Raw genomic sequence first — 20,720 nt, forward strand, 5'->3', positions numbered from 1 at the left:
AAACGTTGAAAAAAAAAAAAATAAATAAAAAATAAAATGAGGGTCTAGGGGCGCCTGGGTGGCGCAGTCGGTTAAGCGTCCGACTTCAGCCAGGTCACGATCTCGTGGTCCGTGAGTTCGAGCCCCGCGTCAGGCTCTGGGCTGATGGCTCAGAGCCTGGAGCCTGTTTCCAATTCTCTGTCTCCCTCTCTCTCTGCCCCTCCCCTGTTCATGCTCTGTCTCTCTCTGTCCCAAAAAAAATAAATAAACGTTGAAAAAAAAATTTTAAAAAAAAAATAAAATGAGGGTCTAGGTGTCTGGTCTCAGCCCAGTGACTTCTTGTTCTAATGTATACAAATAACAAAATATTTGCTTTGATAATCCTGCATTATTAAATGGCCAACAGTTGAAACAAAGGGGAAGTTTAGGCAGAAAAATATGTCCGCATCGTTACGTAAAAAGCTAAATGTTGTCATGCTATTAAATCATAAGCTCGGGTACTCATTCCTTTTAATATAAAAATGGAGATGAAATAGAAAGCTCCCAAACATGCCATTTCAAGGACTAGACTTAGGAAGGCTGAGTGTGGACGGACATCACAAGCTCTCAGCTATCATGATAAAAGCCGGATGTGCAGTTTAAATGAAAATTTGTGGAAAATATAAAATAAAAAAGCATCGATTGTTCAATTGTAAGTTTTAAGCTTAGATGTTTGTCAGTCTATCTATTTTTCCTACTGAAAATGACGAAAACCTCTCTAGGAAATCTGGAATGAAAAGTGGGATTAAATATATGTCTTTCTGCACTGTGGCCTAATTCTATCCCTGAAGTCAATTTCAATGTAACAGAGAAGAACCCGGGCTTCTCAAATACTAACTAGATATTTAAGTTACATTTTGTCAAAGAATGTGATTAATAAAACTGAATTAACGTGAGATATTTTTGTGATTAAAAGCATAAAGACTGATGAGGAAAGAAGGGGAATATAGTTATCTGGTTTAAAGCCAAGCCACATAATATTACTGACTAAGCTGAGAGAAAGATTTCTTGTTCAAGGATATTAGCACTGACCTGAAAACCATGTAGAGAAGCAGTCAAGGTAGAATGCAAAAGAAATGCTTGGGAAATTAAAAACGAACAAACAAAAACAAGAAAACAAAACACGAATGCCTGAGCCCCATCCTCAGAGATTCTGATTTAATAGACCTGGCAGAAGGGCCCAAATAGGTCATTTCTAAGGTACCATTGGTGTTTCTAACATCAAGATTAAGAACCATTTGTATAGAATGTGGTAGCGTAGAAAAGCTGGAAAACATGGTATGTGACATGATTTCTAAGAGAATACTAGAACACTGTTTTGTGCAGTGATGGTAATATATCAATATTGTTGCTTTGATTCTCAACAGAGAGAAAAATCAGGGAATTAAAGATGGGAGGGGACTTAAAGGGATCAGGGATCACTAAGAGAGTTAAGGGATCTTCAGAGGAAGAAGAGAAATCAGAACAATAAAATTAATTTTAAGAACAAGTAATGAATATACACATTTTGATAAAAACATATTTCTAGTTTTGACTGCTAATAGCAAGAACTAACCTATCATAGACGAGAGGTTATCACTCATCAATTTTTAATTTTTCATTTAATTTATGTAACTAAGTGTCAATAAAATATTAAAGGCAATATAAATTACTTGAACAACACAGTGGAAAATGATTCTGTGAAAATTATAGTCCATTAATACTGTTGAGTTATTATTAATCTATATTCAACTATGCCCCAGATTATTATCCTGACATGAAGTTAGTTTCTATTTTTTAGAAGGGAGTCTATACTAAACAAGACAGGATTCTGAACAATGAGGGTATAACGATTATAAGCAGTACGAGTGTTTGAGAATGATGGAGATGCGTCTAATCTTGTGGCTTTAACATTCAAAATAAGTTTATCAATTCTATTTATATTTAGAGCACATTGAAAAATATTTGCAAGTCTTTGTTATTATAGTATTTATATTTTTGAGGATACATATATTCTGGAGTATTACCAGAATAGTTTAAATAGAAATAATTTAGTAATGTTTAAGAACCAGAATGGTTCTTTAATGAAAAATTCTTGCCACAGAACCAACTTACTTCATAAATATATATTCTTGGGGTTAGAAGGATTGGTAATGCTGTTTATCTGGCAGGGGTTGATTAGGTCATTTTAAGTTTGTTATAATTGTTGGTAGATGGAGAGATTACCCTATACATGAAGCATAATTATTTCTATAAGATGTTTGAAAAAGTTTCATAAAATGTCATTGTGGATTTTATGAGACTTGCAATTGGGTGAATAACGATGCAGAAGTGAGGCAAGTTTTTATGGGGTTCTATATTCTTGGATTTTATCCTAGCTGATGAACTCCACCAATGAGCTGGGTAAATAGTTATTAGCTGAGCCACAATGTTCAACAAATTTAAAAAAAAATTATTGAACATCTATTATGTCTCATGTGTGGTATGTGGACAATTTAGGGAGGAATTGTCAATATAACTGAATTAGGATTCAAAACTATATTGTCATACTTGGAAACTTTTAACAAAAAGTAGGAAAATCCTAGTCTTAGCTTAAAGCATCAGATTTTTGAAGGCAGGATGATAGACGTCTGGCTTGATTATTTGTTCGTGGGAGTAAGATTTAAGAGTTTTGCACAGAGCCTCAAGGTAAGCAAAATTCCTGATGGAGTGACTTAATCACGATGCAAAAATAAGTGACTTGAAAGTGGTCACAGCGCCTATAACAGTGTAGAACACACCTGAAATACTGGATCCATTCTGAGGATTTGTCTTACATTTTGATGAGTAGAGAGACGCTGTCTTAAATTGATAACGTGATAATTATTGTGTAAGTATATTATTTTAAAGTATCACAACCAGTAGGGCCAGAAAAAAAAGTTTAGATTGGGAGGAATGAGAAGGGAGAAAGAGCATGTAAGCAACGCCTTTCATTCAAAGGAGAGTCATTTGATCAATATGTGATATTTGCACACACACACACACACACACACACACACACTGCTATTATTTGGTGTCATGGAGAAATCCATGACTCAGGAAGAGTTAAAGAAGGCTGTCTCCAAATAATAAAAATTTAAAAGATAATTTAAAAAAGGCTGTCTCTGAGGAGTAGGGCTTGAGGTTTAGAGGGATGGGGGATGGGCTGCGAATAAAGCCCTCCAGTGCTATTGGATTTCACACCGTCAACATATCCAACTATGGTTTCAAAAGTTAAAAAAATCTGAATGATGATCCTCCCCTGGAGAGAAAGTGCAAAGACTGAGAGAATCAAGAGGCTGCTATGGATCAGTGAGTTCTGATGTTAAGATGGTTGAAGGAACTGGGATCATTTACCATGGACAAGAAGTGTTAAGAAGAGGCTTATGATAAGAGACTCTTAACAACTGAGAGCAAACTGAGGGTTGATGGGCGGTGGGAGGGAGGGAAGGGTAGGTGATGGGCATTGAAGAGGGCATCTTTTGGGATGAGCACTGGGTGTTGTATGGAAACCAATTTGACAATAAATTTCATATATTAAAAAATAAAATAAAATAAAATAAAATAAAATAAAATAAAATAAAATAAAATAAAAAAGAGGCTTATGTAGAAGGTAGAAGAGGATATCTCTGGGTGAATGTACATAGTAGATACCACAGGGACTTTTAACCTGAAGATTCTGAGTCTATACATATGTTTGGGAGATGCGCATGTCTATACACTCAAATTATATGAAAGATTCTGTATATATATATGGGCATATGCATTTAGGAGGAGGGGATAGACCATCATTTTGAACAGATTTTATTTTCCCGAAAGATTATATGATTTAAAGTAGGTTAAGGGACACCTGGGTGGCTCAGTCACTCAAGCCTCTGACTCTCAATCTCAGCTCAGGTCATGATCTACAGTTCGTGAGTTTGAGCCCCACATCAGGCTCTGTGCAGAAGGCTCAGAGCCTGATTGGGGTTCTGTCTTTCCTCTCTGCCCCTCACCTGTTTGTGCTCTCTCTCTCTCTCTCTCTAAAGATAAAATAATGTACTTTAAAAATAAATAAATAAAATAAAATAGATTAAGAACTGGGGTGTCTGGGTGGCTCAGTCAGTTAAGCGTCCAACTCTTGATTTCAGCTCAGGTCATGATCTCATGATTTGTGAGTTCAAGCCCTGCACTGGGCTCTGCACTGACAGTGTAGAGCCTGCTTGGGATTCTCGCTCTCTCCCTCTTTCTCTGTTCTTCCCCCACTTGTGCTCTCTCTCTCTCTCAAAATAAATAAACTTAAAAAAATAAAAATAAGTTAAGAACTACAGGGTTGCCTGTAAACACTCATTTAAACAGAGACCGTTTTTTATCAATAATTTAGAAATCTTACATCGGATAACACAGACTAGTTTATTTGAAAGAACCCTTTCTGCTCTTAGGTTCTAATATTTACACGATGAAAAAAATAATAAAATACACTTAATAATAAAAGCATTTATTGAACACTTTTTACATGCTGGTTATCATACTAAATGCTTGACACGGGCTCTGGTTCAATCTTCAGAGCATTGGATGAGTTAGGTACTACCTCAAAACCTCAGACAGACAAATAAACTTGTTAGAGGTCACCGTAGAATAAGAGGCAGAACCAAGATGAGAACTCAAAAAGTCTAACTCTAGAGCTGGCCTGCTCGCATCTTTTGGAGGGACTTTTCACCGTCTTCACTGTGACTCTCCCTCACTGGCCTGCGTTAATGCTGTTCCATGAGTGAGAACAGCAGTGTGTATACCTGCAAAGCTGCTCTTCCTGTTTTCTCCCGTGTTTGTCTCATTCTGTCTGCATGTCATTTTTGTGCCTTGTTTGTCTGTGTTTGAATAAGAATCTGATGTCTGTGGTTTATGTGAACTTGAGTTCACTTAATACCGAGTCTTTTACTTCACACGCATACACAATATATATGTATGTATATACTATGTAGGTAATATGCTATACTCTATAGCTATAAAAGAGGTTAATATGTACATATAATGTGTAACAACTATATAAAAAGTGTTGTATATAATATTGCATATAGGAGAGAGAGAGAGACTCTGTATTACTTTTCATTTGCTATTGTAACAAATAACCACAAACTCAGTGGCTTAAAACAACACAGATGCATTTGTGTTCTGTAGGTTAGAATGCCAGCATAGGTCTCACTGGGCTAAAATGAAGGTGTTGGCAGGACTCTTCCTTTTTGGAAGCTCTGGGGGGAATTAGTTTCCTTGCCTTTTCCGGCTTCTTTGGCTCATAGCCCCCTTCCTCCATCTTCAAAACCAGCAATACTGGATGGAGTCCTTCTCATACCCCATCACTCTGATCTCCCTTATGATTACACTGGACTCACCCATAGCATCCAGGGTAATCTCTCCATCTCAAAGTCCTTAATTTATTACACCTGGAAAATCCCTTTTGTCATGCAAAACGACATATTCACACACTCCAGGGATTAGGACATGGGCATTTGGGGGGACTATTATTTTTGCCTACTACAAGCACTTGCTAAATACAACATCCTTCCGGGGATTGAGACAAAACACAATTCTTCCATGCGGAAGATTACAAGTGAGGAGACATTTGGGGCTTTTGGGTGGCTCAGTTGGTTAAGTAGCTAACTCTTGATTTTGGCTCAGGTCATGACCACACGGTTGTGAGATTGAGCCCCACATTGGGCTTTGCTCTGGGTGTCGAGTCTGCTTAAGATTCTCTCTCTCTCTCTCTCTCTCTCTCTTCCTGTCTTCCTCTCTTCCTCCCTCCCTCTCCCTCAGCCCCTCCCCCCACTTGAGTGTGCTCTCTCTCTCTCTCATGTCATATGTGCCATATGTTACAGTATAAATAACTATAACACTGTGGAGGAAACAACTATCTGCCCTGGGTTGAGAGTGAACTAGAAAAAAATTGGGCTAAAAGACTACAATTATTCTTGACATGTTCATATGACTTTGTCACTTTTTAACCAGGTTCTGAGACTCTGGGATATTCAGCACCAGCTGTCCATCCAGAGGATAGCTTGTTCTTTCTCCAAAAGTCAGGACTTCAGATGTCTCTTCCACTTTGATGAAGCCCACGGACGACTTTTCATCTCATTTAATAACCAGCTCGGACTGTTGGCAATGAAAAGCGAGGCCAGCAAGAGGGTGAAGAGTCACAAGAAAGCAGTCACTTGTGTTCTTTACAGTTCAGTCTTGAAGCAGGTAATGATGCTCCTCTGTCACTCTTCTGACACGTCCCCATGTCCAGAGGCTCATTTCCTTAATTCAGTGTAAGGCAACTGAGGACAAATAGAAAAAAAAAAAAAAAAAACCGTGGGGAAGAAATGATTGAACAGCCATGTGCTTTTCTGCAATAATGTGTGTTCAGGTGGAATTGAAGGGTGATTTCGTGTCCAGCCCGTGACCACAGCAGCACAGATAGAGTTGTAAGGAATTAGGATAGTCCGACTAAAACAAACACAACGTGTAATATAATTGAGCTTCTGTTCGTCGCTGGCTAGTTTGGGTCTTGGTGCCAAATGCCAGTGAACCTGGCTGTAAAGTTCTCTTTTATGAGCACCATCCTCCTGGATCTCCGCGGAAAGTTCTGAAATATGCATGAAATGTAATTAGCAGAGATCCATTTTGCCAGGCATATTTTACACCAGCGGCTCACAGTGGCAGCCCGGAATGTATTCATAATAAAATGATTCAGTTAAATGTGGCGCCACTTGGTATGCAGCGCCAGCGGCGTCTGTCTCCCCGCTACTTTAATGACACTTTGCAGCCTTTGCTTACGGGATCGCCACCTGCATGTCAATGAGGACGCCCTTGCTCCTCTGGAGCAAAGATGCCGCGCAGACCCCAGGCCTTCCGAGAGGACCAGCGTGCGGCGTCGTGGAGGGAGAGGCACCGGGGAAGTTTAGCCTGCTGCAGTGATCACCTCAGGCCTGATGGTAACTGCACAGCAGGAGCGGAGCAGAGAGCTGGTATCCAGCTTGCGGCCAATTAAACAGTAACTCCAACCCGTCCTCCCTTCCCCTCCGCAGAAGCTTCTGCGCTCGTGCAGAAATGAGTGGTTCGGTTTTTGTGCAAGGGGTGGAAAGCCCTTTGTTGGTAATGAGTAGTGTGCCGTGTCAGTACTTTAAACACTCTGTTTTCTGGTTATTGTAGGAGATAAAAATCCTTTACAAAACAATCCATTTCGAATTCCATCTGCGGGGAACATTCTCCCGTAAATGTTTTACTGAAGTTTATGAAGGCAGCCAGTTAATTCGGCTCCCTGGTGGCCACTGAGAGATGTTATTTATTTCCAGGAGAACATTTTGCTAATTGAGATCTGCAAAATTAAAAAGCTAGGTCTGTACGTGGATGTGAAGCTCTTATGTTGTCTCGCCATTAGATGAGCAATCTCCCAGGCAGAATTCAGGAAACGGGACACGAAGATGAGGGATCTCCCATTTGGGATGTGAAGATAAAGCCAAGATAGCGGAAATATAGGCGAATTGCAGGGAACAATAGAACACGCACATATGGGGTACGAAGCGGGAAGAATCACCGTACGGTTGAGTTGGGTGTTCACACCTCTACTTATTTTTGCTGTTAGCAGTATAAATAATTAAAAGCATCAATATGTATATAAAGCACATAGAACCGACCCTAGCATACGTGTTTCGTAACTATAGCGGCTAGGCTACAGAGAAATACTTTAATGTGGCATTACATTTATAATTATAAACATGTATTGCAGTTAGGAGCAAAGAAAACAATCACCCACAGTCCCATCCCCCAGTGAGAATGTATCATTTCAGAGTAATTAGACCAAGCAAATAAAACAGTTTTGAACAAGTCCAGGTGCCAGGAATGAGGAGTCAGATTCCTACACTCCCGTCTCTTCCTTCCAGTAGCTCGGGGAGATTCAGGTCCAGACCATCTTGGTGTTCACTGCTAAGCAGGGGCTCAATTCAGGATTGAGGGATGGAAGAAGGGGAGGCAGACACATTCCTAATTCACACCTTCAAGGTGGAATACAGTAAAACGCAGTAGAGATGAGAGCAAAGTGCTGTGTCCACGGCGGGTGGTCAGTTCTGCCTGGGGCTGGGCTGGGTGACAGAATAGAGCCCTGAAGTCTTAGAGTGGGACTCTGTAAAAGGGGAAGGAAGCAGTTCCAGACAGAAGACACAGCATGAGCTTTCAGAGAGCCTCCCGTACTCACAGGACATTTTTTTTTTTTCAACAGGGAGAGGATTTATTCTGGTGTTTGGAGGTACTTAGCAAATGTTGTGGGAGTTGAGGCAGTAAAGGGAGTTTACAGCCAGATTGTGAACGTCATTCACTGAATGTACCACAGCCTGGTCTTGGAAAAATAAAGCATGGGCTTGAGTTTAAAACGGCAATTTTCGGGGTGCCTGGGGGGCTCGGTTGGTCACATGTTCAGCTCTTGGTTTCAGCTCAGGTCATGATCCCAGGATGAGGGAATTGAGCCCTGCATCGGGCTCTGCGTCGAGCTCCATGCTGAGTATGGAGCCTGCTTGTGATTCTTTCTCTCCCCCTCTCTCTGCCCCTCCCTCCCTCCACTAAAATAAAAACTAAAAAATTAAAAAGAAAAAACCAGCAGTTTCACAGTGTGACCTCAGACCCCTGAGGGAGCTCAGATTCTTTCAGAGAATCTGCAAGATCAAAACTCTTTTCATCATAGTAGTAGTCATTCACGTTTTTCATTATTGTCTCCTGAGTGTATACTGGGGTTTTCTAGAGGCTGCGTGAGGGGTGATGACATCATTGCTCTAATCGTTAAAAGAATATAAGCTTTTGTATTCTTGTGTTTTCACAGTTTCTCAGTTTAAATTTCTAATATGGTAAATACATAGTATATTTATCTTTGTCTCTGTCTCCCACATAAACTAAACCTGTTTGGATTCTTCAGTAATTTTTAAGAGCCTTAAGGGATCCCAAGATCCCTTTGAGAGAGAGAGAGAGAGAGAGAGAGAGCACATGCATGGGAGGGGCAGAGAGAGAGAGAGAGAGAGGAGAGAGAGAATCCCAAGCAGGCTCCACAATGTCAGGGAAGAGTTAGACAAGGCGCTCGGACCCATGAACTGTAAGATCATGACGTGAACCGAAATCATGCATTGGACACTTAACCAACTGAGCCATCCAGGTGCCCCCAAGATCTAAGGTTTTTAGATCTGCTGAGTTAGATCAGAGTTCAGGGTCCAGCAGATAGCTTAACATGTCTAAGCTTCAGTTGATTGACTCTTAAAAATGTATGTGTCTTGTGGCGAGGGTGTTGGGTGATGGAGGTGGGGAGCATAGATGTGAAATTGGCAACAGCACATATCTTTGCAGCATTGCTTTGCTATAGCCTGCCTCTTAGAAACAGCCAGCTTTATCAAGGCTCCCCCTGCCCCCTATACCTCTCAGGCTAAATGCTGGTGATTTACGACACTACTATTCTTAAACTTCTTGCTATTCCTTAATCTTTGTTTTAACCATGTGCATGTGAAAGCAAGATGTTAGGAGGATTAGAATGGAGGAGGGGATCCTGAATTGGCCTTATCCGGGAACACCACTTTAGGAGAGGTAGTTGTTGATCCTGCCCCTTCTCTCCTCACTTCCTGCTCATAAACATTCATCCCCAGAGCTCCTCTTGGGCCTCTCCACTCCCAGAATCTGCAGGGACACCCCACACTTACCTCTCCCCTCTCTGAGTGTTGCTCACATTTCTAGTTGTTTCCCGTCAAACACTTAACTAAACTCCCATTTTTCTCTCCTCCTTTGATTTTGATGTAAGGGGAAAGATCCTTCCATTCCACTTCTGTATCTCCCTACAACTCCTTAGACTCTCCCGAGCATCAAATACATCTCAATTGCTAGATTTGGTCACATATCACCCTTTCTCATTCCAGGTTCAAAAGGAATCCAGGCTTTTTCAGTCCACAGGAACTTGTTCTTGGGTTATCTGGTTTGGTGGGGTTTTTTGTTTTTTGTTTTGTTTTGTTTTGGTAGACTTTCTCTTTGTCTGAGTTTAATGAAAACCTCCCTTTCTGTTGTCATTTTAATATGTTGCCGAAGCTTTATTATTATTTCGTTCTCTTTGGACTTTGGCAGAGACCTGACATAATCCCTGTATTAAAGCAACTGGGCGCAGCTCTGCGACTTTTCTTTATCCACCTGCCTTTTGGTATCCTTGTACCCTAATCTAAGAAAGTGATGTTATACCCTGCAAAATCTTTTAAAAGAAACCACATGCTTTACCTCACCCGGCAAAGCTTGCCCTCACAGCTCACAGCAGAACAAGTTGGGACAGGATGAAGGAGTCCCTGGAATGCTGAATTTTGAAAGAATCAAAGGAACTCAATATCCCCGAGGCAGTTCTAATGAACTGTCTTTGCACCAAGTTCTTAAATGGAGCTTTTATTAAAAACTCATGAGGTTAGGAAACTTAAAAGAAATGTATTTGTGGGACTCCTATAAACTGGAATAGATAAAATTTCTGAGTGATCACTCTGGCTCTCATCCTAATGATGTGGGTTTATGTTGTTTTTGTAAAATATGGTGATGTTTCAGTTTGTCTTGCATCTAGGACACATTTATAGTCAGACTAGATATTTAGGCATCATTGCATTTAGGCAGGGAACCATATTAACTATTTTTTATTATTTAAATAACTTAGCTTTGTAAAGCACTACATGCTTATTATAAGAAATTAAAACAATGCAGTAAGCTCAAATAAGGAACTAAGTATTGCTGAAATACCATCAATATGTTCTAAATATCTCTGTGTGCATAGAATATTTTATATAAATATGGTTCCGTAAGCTTCTTTTTTATTCTATAATATATTGGAATATATTTCCTTGTACCTAAGTGTATGTAGATCTACTAAATCATTTTTAAAAAGCAGCACAGTATCCCTGTGTGTGTATCATAATTTACTGATCCATTTGCCTTGATGAGAATTTTGCTATTATGAACTTTTTTGTGCATAAATATATTCACACTCATGACTTTATTTCTCTAGGGTAAAATCTTAGGAATGAATTCTAGGTTAAAATATATGCATATTAGATAATTTGATACACAAATTGCCTCCCAGAATCTTGCCATTTTACCCAATCTCCAAGAGTAAGCATATTAATCACATGCATGGTTATGTAAAGAGACATGTCCGCGGCTGCCTGGCTGCCTCCAGCAGGACCCTCGAGATCATTGGTGGGGTTCCCACGTCTCAGCATGGGATGTTGACTTGGAAAATTTGAAGACTAGACCCTCTTCATATTAGCCAGAGTGGTGCTCTTTATCGAGGACCACCTCTTGTACTATCACAGCAAGGCATAATGCCAAATCATTCATTAAAAATGGGGCTGGAGCCTGGGTGGCTCAGTCGGTTAAGCATCCGACTTCAGCTCAGGTCATGATCTCGCGGTTCATGGGTTTGAGCCCCACATCAGACTCTGTGCTGACAGCTCAGAGCCTGGAGCCTGCTTCTGATTCTGTGTCTCCCTGTATCTCTGCCCCTCCTCCACTCGTGTTCTGTCTCTCTCTGTGTCTCAAAAATGAATAAACATTAAAAGTTTTTTCTTTTTTTAAATGGGGCTGGACTATAATTTTTTAGTGACAGTGTATCTCTTGTCCTCTCTTCTGCACACCATTTTTTGGGAATTGAGATATTTGAGAATCTAACCAATTCAATTGGTAGTTCCCTTGGTAATTGTAAATCTGAGCAAAGGGAAGTGGACAAGCTTGAGGGAAATTTATCTCCACCTTACAAGACATTATACCTCTTTAGTGCTTGTATTCAGGTCAAAGCCAATGAGTTTCTCTTTTGAACATAGCTGGATGAACACTGATGAAAACTTTCTCCTTGCCTGCCTTATTTGCTGGACTCCAAGTGACCTTCCTTTTATTGACACGGCTCTTCTTAAGTGGTCAGCTTGAGGCTGTACTTGGTTACATGCCAATCCTGAGGCCATGGGCTCTGGTCACCTGTTGGAGACATGGGGAGTACCCTCGTCTTAAGGTTACAACAAATCATATATATACACACATATGCATATTTAAATGTCATTAACCTGGAAAGAATAACACATTTCAATGTTACAAAACTCAAAAGGATGTTGATGAAAATTTCAGTGAAAATTTCCTGTTCTCCATCTCTACCCACTCCGTTTCCTTCCCTCGAGGCAACCAGTTTTGACTTTCAGGAACTACCTTTAACCGCTATTCTATTCATACACAAGGAAACATATATACTCACTTTTAAATATAGATAGATTTAATTCTTAATATTTAAGAATTGATGTTATTTTAAATGCTGTTTACACAAACGATAGCATATTGTATGCACAGAAACACTGTTCTGTACATTGATTTTTCACCTAACAATACAGCCTAAAGATCATCTTATCTCATTACCTAGAGTAGCCTCTTACTTTGTTACAGTTGCACAGTATTCCATTACATGGTTGTAACAAAGTTTTTTCGTCAGCTTGTAACAAAGTTTTTTCGTCAGCTTTTACGGACATTTTTTGATTTCAGTATTTTTATATTACAAATAATGTAGTAGTTTTCAACCTTGAACACACAGATTTTAGCACTAGTGAGGAAATATCTGTGGAATAAATTCCTAGAGCTGAAATTATGGAGTCAGAGAGTATTTATGTCAGTGACCTTGATGGATATCGTCAAATAGTCTCCATAAAAGCCACCCTTTCCTCAGCCTCTCTCAACATCACAGTCTCAGCCTTTTTTAAAAAAAGAATTTTTGTTTTTTTGAAGAACACTTTCAGGTTCACAGCAAAATTGAGTAGAAAGTACAAAGATGCCCCCATAGGCCCCCTGTCTTCCCACACTCATACCCTGCCCCACTATCCACACCCACCACTAGAGTGGTACATTTATTGCAAATGATGAACCTATACTGACACATCATTATCACCAAGCATAACCACAGTTTACATTAGGGCCAATCTTGGTGTAGTACATTCTGAGAGTTTAGACAAATGTATAATCTCATGTATCCACCATTATAGCATACAGCCTTTTCAGATTGGCTTCTATCACTCAGTAATCTGCATTTATGTTTTCTCTATGTATTTCAATGGCTTGAGCGATCTTTTTTTTTTTTTAATATTGAATGGTATTCCATTGTATAGATGTTCCACCGTTTATTTATCCATTCACTTACTGAAGGACATCTTTTTTAAATTTTTTTTTAATTTTTTTTAACGTTTATTTATTTATTTATTTATTTCAGTTGAAGTTTTCTTTTAATGAAAGACCCAAAAATATGGAATGCTTCACGAATTTGCGTGTCATCCTTGCGCAGGGGCCATGCTAATCTTCTCTGTATCGTTCCAATTTTAGTATATGTGCTGCCGAAGCGAGCACTATTTATTTTTGAGACAGAGAGAGACAGAGCATGAACGGGGGAGGGGCAGAGAGAGAGAGGGAGACACAGATTCTGAAAACAGGCTTCAGGCTCTGAGCAGTCAGCACAGAGCCTGACGCGGGGCTCGAACTCATGGACAGTGAGATGGTGACCTGAGCCGAAGTAGGACGCTTAACCGACTGAGCCACCCAGGCGCCCCTTTTTAAATTTTTTTTAATGTTTATTTTTGAGAGAGAGAGAGGAGAGACAGAATGCAAGTGGGGGAGGGGCAGAGAGAGACAGAGACAGAATCTGAAATAGGCTCCAGGCTCTGAGTTGTCAGCACAGAGCCCAACGCAGGGCTCAAACTCACAAACCATGAGATCATGACCTGAGCCCAAGTTGGATGCTTAACTGACTGAGCCACCCTGGTGCCCCTTACTGAAGGACATCTTGGCTGCGTTCCTGTATTGGCTATTATGAATAAAGCTTCTATAAACTTCCATGCATAGGCTTTTGTGTGGTCATGAGTTTTTAACTCCTTTGGGTAAATATCAAGAAACATGATTGGGAGCTTGTATGGTAAGAATATGCTTAGTTTTGTGCCTCCCAACGTGGCTGTACCAGTTTGCTTTCACACAGGCAATAAGAATGAATGATCTTACTGCTTTACAGCCTCATCAGCATTTGATGTTGTCAGTGTTCCAGATTTAAGCCATTCTATTGGAACGTGTAGTGTGTACAATAGATGTATAGTATCACATTATTATTTTACCTTGTATTTCCCCAATGCCATGTAATGTGGAACATCTTTTCATATGCTTATTTGCCATTTGTTTATATTGTTTGGTTAGGTGTCTGTTAAGATCTTTGGCCCATTTTTTAATTGGATTGTTTTCTTGTTGAATTTTAAGAGTTTTTGTATATTTTGTATATTTTGTATATTCTGGGTAACAGTTCACTTCAACATAAGTGTCTTTTGAAAATAATTTCTCCAAATCTGTGCCTTACCTTTTCATTCTCTTGACAGTGTCTTTTGCAGAGCAGAAATTTTTAAATTTAATGAAGTCCAGCTTATCCGTTTTTGTCTTTCATGGACCATACCTTCAACGTTTTACCTAAGAAGTCATTGCCAAACCCAAGGTCATTTAAATTTTCTCCAATGTGTCTTCTTGGCGTTTTACAGTTTTGTGTTTTATGTTTTTAGGTCTGTGATCCATTGTGTTGGTTTTTGTGAAGGGCTTGAGGTCTGCGTCTAGATTCATCTTCTTACATATGGATGTCCAGTTATTCCTGCACCATTTGTTGGAAAGACTATCCTGTCTCCGTTATACTGCCCTGGTTTCTTTGGCAAAGATCAGTTGACCGCATTTATGTGCATCTATTTTGGGGCTCTTTTTTCTGTTCCATTGATCTAGTTGTCCATTTTTATGCCAGTATTATACTGTGTTGATTATTGAAGCTTCATGGTAAATCATGAAGTTGGCAGTGTCAGTCTTCCAATTTTGTTCTTTTCCTATAATATTGTGTTAGCTCATTTGGGTCTTTGGTCTCTTTATGCAAAGTTTAGAATCGGTTTGTCAATATCCACAAAATGACTTGCTGGGATTTTTATTTGCATTGCATGGTATATATTGGTTAAGTTGGGGAGAACTGAGATCTTCACAATATTGAGTTTTCCTATCCATAAAATATGGAATATCTCCATTTAGTTAGTTCTTTGATTTCATTTATCAGAGGTCTATAGTTTATGTCATATAGATCTTGTTCATTTTTTAAATTATACCTAAGTATTTAATTTCAGTAACTACGAATGTAAATGGCATTGCATTTTTATTTTCAAATTCTACTTTTCATTGCTGCTTTATCGGAAAATGATTGACTTTTATATATTAACCTTGTATCCTGCTATCTTGCTGTAATCACTTTGGTTCTAGAAGTTTTTTATTTATGCTTTTGTATTTTCTACATAGAGGATCATGTCATCTGTTAACCAAGGCAATTTATTCCTTCTTTTCTAATATTTATACCTTTTATTTCCTTTACTTGTCTTAGTGAGTTAGGTAAAGTTTCTAGATGATGCTGAAAAGGAGTGATAAGAGGGGATATGCTTGCCTTTTACCTTAGTATGGAAGCTTCGTGTTTCTCACCATTAAGTATGATATTAGCTCTATGTTTTTTGCAAGTACTCTATCAAGTGGAGGAAGTTTCCCTCTACTGGTAGTTTACAGGTATATATATGTATATATATATATATATATATATATATATATATGTATATATATATATATATCTTTTTTTTTTGATACAGAGAGAGAGAACGAGGGGGAGCAGGGGAGGGGCAGAGGGAGAGGGTGAGAGAGAATCCTAAGCAGGCTCCCCTATCACAGAGCCTGACAACCGTGAGACCTCGATCTGAGTTGAAATCAAGAGCCAGTCACTTAACCACCTGAGACACCTGAGTACCCCAAGTTTACTGATAATTTTTATCATGAATAGGTATTGGATTTTGTCAGATGCTTTTTCTGCATCTACTAATATCACATGATGTTTCTTCCTATCAATGTGATGGTTTGCATTAATTGATTTTTAAATGTTGAAGCAGCCTTGCATACCTGGGATAAGTATCACTTGGTTACGCTATGTGACTTTTTTTATGCATTGTTGGATTTGATTTGCTATTATTTTGTTAAGTATTGGTGCATCTATGTTTATGAGACATATTGGTCTGTGGTTTTCTTTTCTGTAATGTCTTTGGTTTTGGTATTTTGTTTGGTTAGGGTGATGCTGGCCTCATAGAATGAGTCAGGAAGTGTTCCCTCTGCTTCTATCCTCTGAACAAGACTATAGTAATTTGGTATCATTTCTTCCTTAAATTTTCATAGAATTCATCAATGAACCCATTCATCCTATGCTTTCTGTTTTGGAACATTATGTGTTTTTAACTTTTTTTAAGTTTATTTATTTATTTTGAGAGAGAGAGGCGGGGAGGGGCAGAGAGAGAATCCCAAGCAGGCTCTGCACTAACAGAGCGGAGCCTGATGCAGGGCTAGAACTTCATGAACCATGAGATCATGACGTGGTTATGAGTCAAGCGTGGTTAAGAGTCACGCTTAACCAACTGAGCCACCCAGGTGCTCCTGATTTAGAATATTATTAATTATACAGATTCATAGAGGTACATGCACCCCAATGTTCATAGCAACCTTGTCAACAATAGCCAAACGATAGAAAGATTCCAATTGTCCATCGACTGATAAGTGAATAAAGAAGATGTGGTACATATACACAATGGCATATTACTTGGCCATCAAAAATAATGAAATCTTGCCATTTGCAATGACATGGATGGAACTAGAGTGTATTACACTAACGAAATCAGAGAGAGACGAATAAATACCATGAGATTTCAGTTATGTGGAATTTAACAAAATAGATGAACATTTGGGAAGAGGGAAAAAGAGAGAGGGAAACAAATCATAAGAGACTCTTAATGATATAGAACAAACTGAGGGTTGATGAAGGGAGGTAGGTGGGGGATGGGCTAGATGGGGGATGGGCATTAATGAGGGCACATATGATGATGAGCACTGAGTGTTGTATATAAGTGATGAATCACTGAATTCTACTGACACCAACATTGCACTGAGTGTTGACTAACTAGAATTTAAATAATTTTTTTAAAAAGGCACATTATTGGGGCGCCTGGGTGGCGCAGTCGGTTACGCGTCCGACTTCAGCCAGGTCGCGATCTCGCGGTCCGAGAGTTCGAGCCCCGCGTCAGGCTCTGGGCTGATGGCTCAGAGTCTGGAGCCTGTTTCCGATATGTGTCTCCCTCTCTCTCTGCCCCTCCCCCGTTCATGCTCTGCCTCTCTCTGTCCCAAAAATAAATAAACGTTGAAAAAAAATTTAAAAAAAAAAAAAAAAAAAAGGCACATTATTAACTATTGATTTAATTTTTTTCACTGATATAAGCCTATTTGGACTTCTGTTATGTCTATTTTTTTCTAATATGTCTATTTCTCGTGAGAATTTGGGAAGATTGTGTATTTAAATAAGTTGGCCGATTTTGTCTAGGTTGTCAAATTTGTAGGCATAGAGTTTTTATAGTATGTATTCCTCTATTATCCTTTTAATGTCTATGGGATCTTTAGTGATGTCCCCTCTTTCATTTCTGATATTAGTGATTTATGTCTTCTCTCTTCTTTTTTTTCTTACTTAGGCTAGCTAAAGTCTTATCAGTTTTACTGATCTTTTCAATAAAGGTTTTGGTTTCACTGACTTTATTAATTTTTGGTTTTCAGTTTCATTGATTTCTGCTCTAACTTTAATTTTTTCTTTTCTTCTGCTTACTTTTAATTGCATTAACTTTTCTAATATATGCATAAATTTTCCTCTAAGCATTGCTTTCTCTGCATCCTAAAATTTTTATTTGTGTTTTAATTTAGTTAATATTTTAAAAATCCCCTTGAGAGTTTCTTTGACCTATGTGTTATTTAGAAATGTGCCATTTTTTTTTTATTTAAAAAAAAATTTTTTTTTTCAACGTTTATTTATTTTTGGGACAGAGAGAGAGCATGAACAGGGGAGGGGCAGAGAGAGAGGGAGACACAGAATCAGAAACAGGCTCCAGGCTCTGAGCCATCAGCCCAGAGCCTGACGCGGGGCTTGAGCTCACGGACCGCGAGATCGTGACCTGGCTGAAGTCGGACGCTTAACCGACTGCGCCACCCAGGCGCCCCAAAAATGTGCCATTTAATCTCGAAGTATTAAGGGATTTTTCTAGTTACCTTTCTGTTGTTGATTTCTAGTTTAATTTCACTGTGGTCGAAGACCAGACATTGTATGATTTTTATTCTTTTAAATTTGTTTAAAGTGTGTTTTATGTCCCGAAATATGGGGCATATTATTTTGGTGAAAGTTCCATACAAGCTTGAGAAGAATATGTATTTTGTCATTGTTGTATGAGGTAGTTTATTTTATATTTGTATCCACTTGATTGATGATATTGTTGAGTTCAACTATATCATTACTGATTTTCTGCCTGCTGGTTCTGTCCCTTTCTGAAAGAGGAGTGTTGAAATCTTCAACTATAAAAGCGGATTAATGTATTTCTCCTTACAGTTCTACCAGTTTCGCCTCCTGTGGTTTGATGCAGTTTGTCAGAGTCACACACATTAAGGAATGTTATGTGTTCTTGGAGACTTGACCCTTTATTATTATTCCCGTCTTCATCCCTAATAACCTTCTTGCTCTAAAGTCTGCTTTGTCTGAAATCACTATAGCTACTCCCATGTCCTTTTCATTTGTGGTAGCATGGCGTATCATTCTTTGTCCATTTTACTTTCAATCTGAATGTATTTTTATATTTAAATTGAGTTTCCTTTATACGACATATAGTTGGGTCTTGATTTTTTTATCCAATCTGACAATCTGGCTTGATTTGTTCATTTAGTGCATTTAGATTCAAAGTGATTATTGATATAGTTGGATAAATAGCTTTCACTTTGTCACTGTTTTCTATTGGTTGCCCTCGTTCTTTGTTCCTGTTTTAATCTTCTGTTCCTTTTCTATGGTTTTAATTGATTCTATTTCCTCTCTTTTTTTAGCATATCAGTTACATTTTGCTTTTAGCTTTTGAAAAATGGTTGCTCTAGAGTTTTCAATGTACGTTGATAACAGATCCCAGTCCACATTCACATAACACTATATTACTTTACAAGTAGTTTTCATGCCTTATAATAACAAAATAATCTAATTCCTCCCTCTTTCCCCCTGTATCACTGTTGTCATTCATTTCCCTTATATATTAACATATATCTCTATATAACCATGTATGTATACATAAGCATACATAATTTAGTGCATTGTTGGTATTATTGTTTTGATTGTTAGATCAAATTAAGATCAATTAAGAACAAGAAAAATAAAAGTTTTTATTCTACCTTTACTTATTTTCTTTAATGTTTTTCCCTTTTGGTGTAGATCCAGTTTTCTGACTTTATTTTCTTTATCTTTAAAGATCTTCTTTTAACATAGTTTGAAGGTAGGCCTACTGGCAACAAATTCCTTTAGTTTTTGTTTGTTTGAGAAAGTCTACTTCTCCTTTATTTTCAAGGTTATTTTCACGAGATACAGAATTCTAGGTTGGGAGGTTTATTCTCTCAACACTTTAAATATTTCACTTGACTCCCTTCTGGATTGTGTTTTCTAAGGAGAAGTCAATTGTAATTCTTATCTTTATTGTTCCTTTGAAGATAAGTTGTCTTTCTTATCTGGCTTCTCTTAAGATGTTACCTTTGACTTCACTAGGCCTAGGTGTTGCTATTTATTTATTTATTTATTTTTATTTTTCTAGCATTTATTTTGCTTGGTGTCACATGAGCCTCCTGAATCTGTGGCTTGGTACCTGTCATTAATTTGCCAAAATTTTCTGTCATTACTGTTTCAGGTATTTCTTTTGTTCCTTTTTTTTCTTCTCCTACTTGTATTCACATTGTGTGAATATTATACCTTGGGTAGTTGCCCCACAGTTCTTGAATACTGTATTTTGTTTTTGTTTTCAGTCTTTGTCCTCTGCCTTTTCAGTTTTCAAGGTTTCTACTGATATATCCGGAAGCTCAGAGACTCTTTCCTCAGCCACGTTTAGTCTGTTAGTAAGCACATGAAAGGCACACTTCCCTCCTGATCTGTAGCACCTCTTTCTGGTTCTTTCTAAGAATTTCCATCTCTCTGCTCGTGTTACCCATCTGTTCTCACATGCTGTCTTTACCCATTAGAGCCTTTAGCACGTTAATCATAGTTGTTTTAAATTTCCGATCTGATAATTCCAACATCCCTGCTGCCATGTCTGGGTGTGATGCTTGCTCTCTTTCTTCAAACTATGTTTTTTTGCCTTTTAGAATGTTTTGTAGTGTTGCAGGATCTTTCACCACAATACCCAGGATTCGTTGTCTCTCCGCTTTGAAGAATTAAGAGGTGGACACAAAATGAGCAGCAGGCAAAAGTTTATTAGCGTATAAGATTACAAAGTTAGACTAGTTGGAAAGCTCTTTACAGATAGGGGATATTCAAAAGTGAATGTTCCCCCCGCCCCCAAGACACAAGGGTCTTGTTTTATAAGGTTTTGGTTAGCCCTCCCCTACTCTCCCCTTCACTTCCCCCTTGTTCCTTCTCAGGTTCTACCCTTATTGGCTGGATAACTCGAGGTGTTGAGTTGTCCATTCCTGATTGGCTAATTTCCATTGTATGAGGGGTGGCCTATAGCCATACCTAGGTCTTTCCTCCAATTCCTGAGGGAAACCTGAGGGACAGTAGGTGGGGGTCTGTTAGTTCTTAA

General features: G+C 38.6%; 1 protein-coding gene and 1 non-coding gene across 2 annotated transcripts in view; one reads left to right on the plus strand and one right to left on the minus strand.

The window, feature by feature from the left end:
* The window catches only part of WDR49 (WD repeat domain 49), a 142,514-nt gene that overhangs the window by 53,834 nt on the left and 67,960 nt on the right, over positions 1–20,720 (plus strand). The window contains 1 exon segment of the mRNA XM_043594969.1: positions 5,998–6,231. Coding sequence (XP_043450904.1) covers positions 5,998–6,231 — 234 coding nt within the window.
* On the minus strand, positions 13,295–13,401 carry LOC122492432. Its single transcript, XR_006299619.1, has one exon. It is a non-coding gene; the product is annotated as a U6 spliceosomal RNA (small nuclear RNA).

Source organism: Prionailurus bengalensis, chromosome C2 (genome assembly GCF_016509475.1).
Source record: "Prionailurus bengalensis isolate Pbe53 chromosome C2, Fcat_Pben_1.1_paternal_pri, whole genome shotgun sequence".
Taxonomy (NCBI): domain Eukaryota; kingdom Metazoa; phylum Chordata; class Mammalia; order Carnivora; family Felidae; genus Prionailurus; species Prionailurus bengalensis.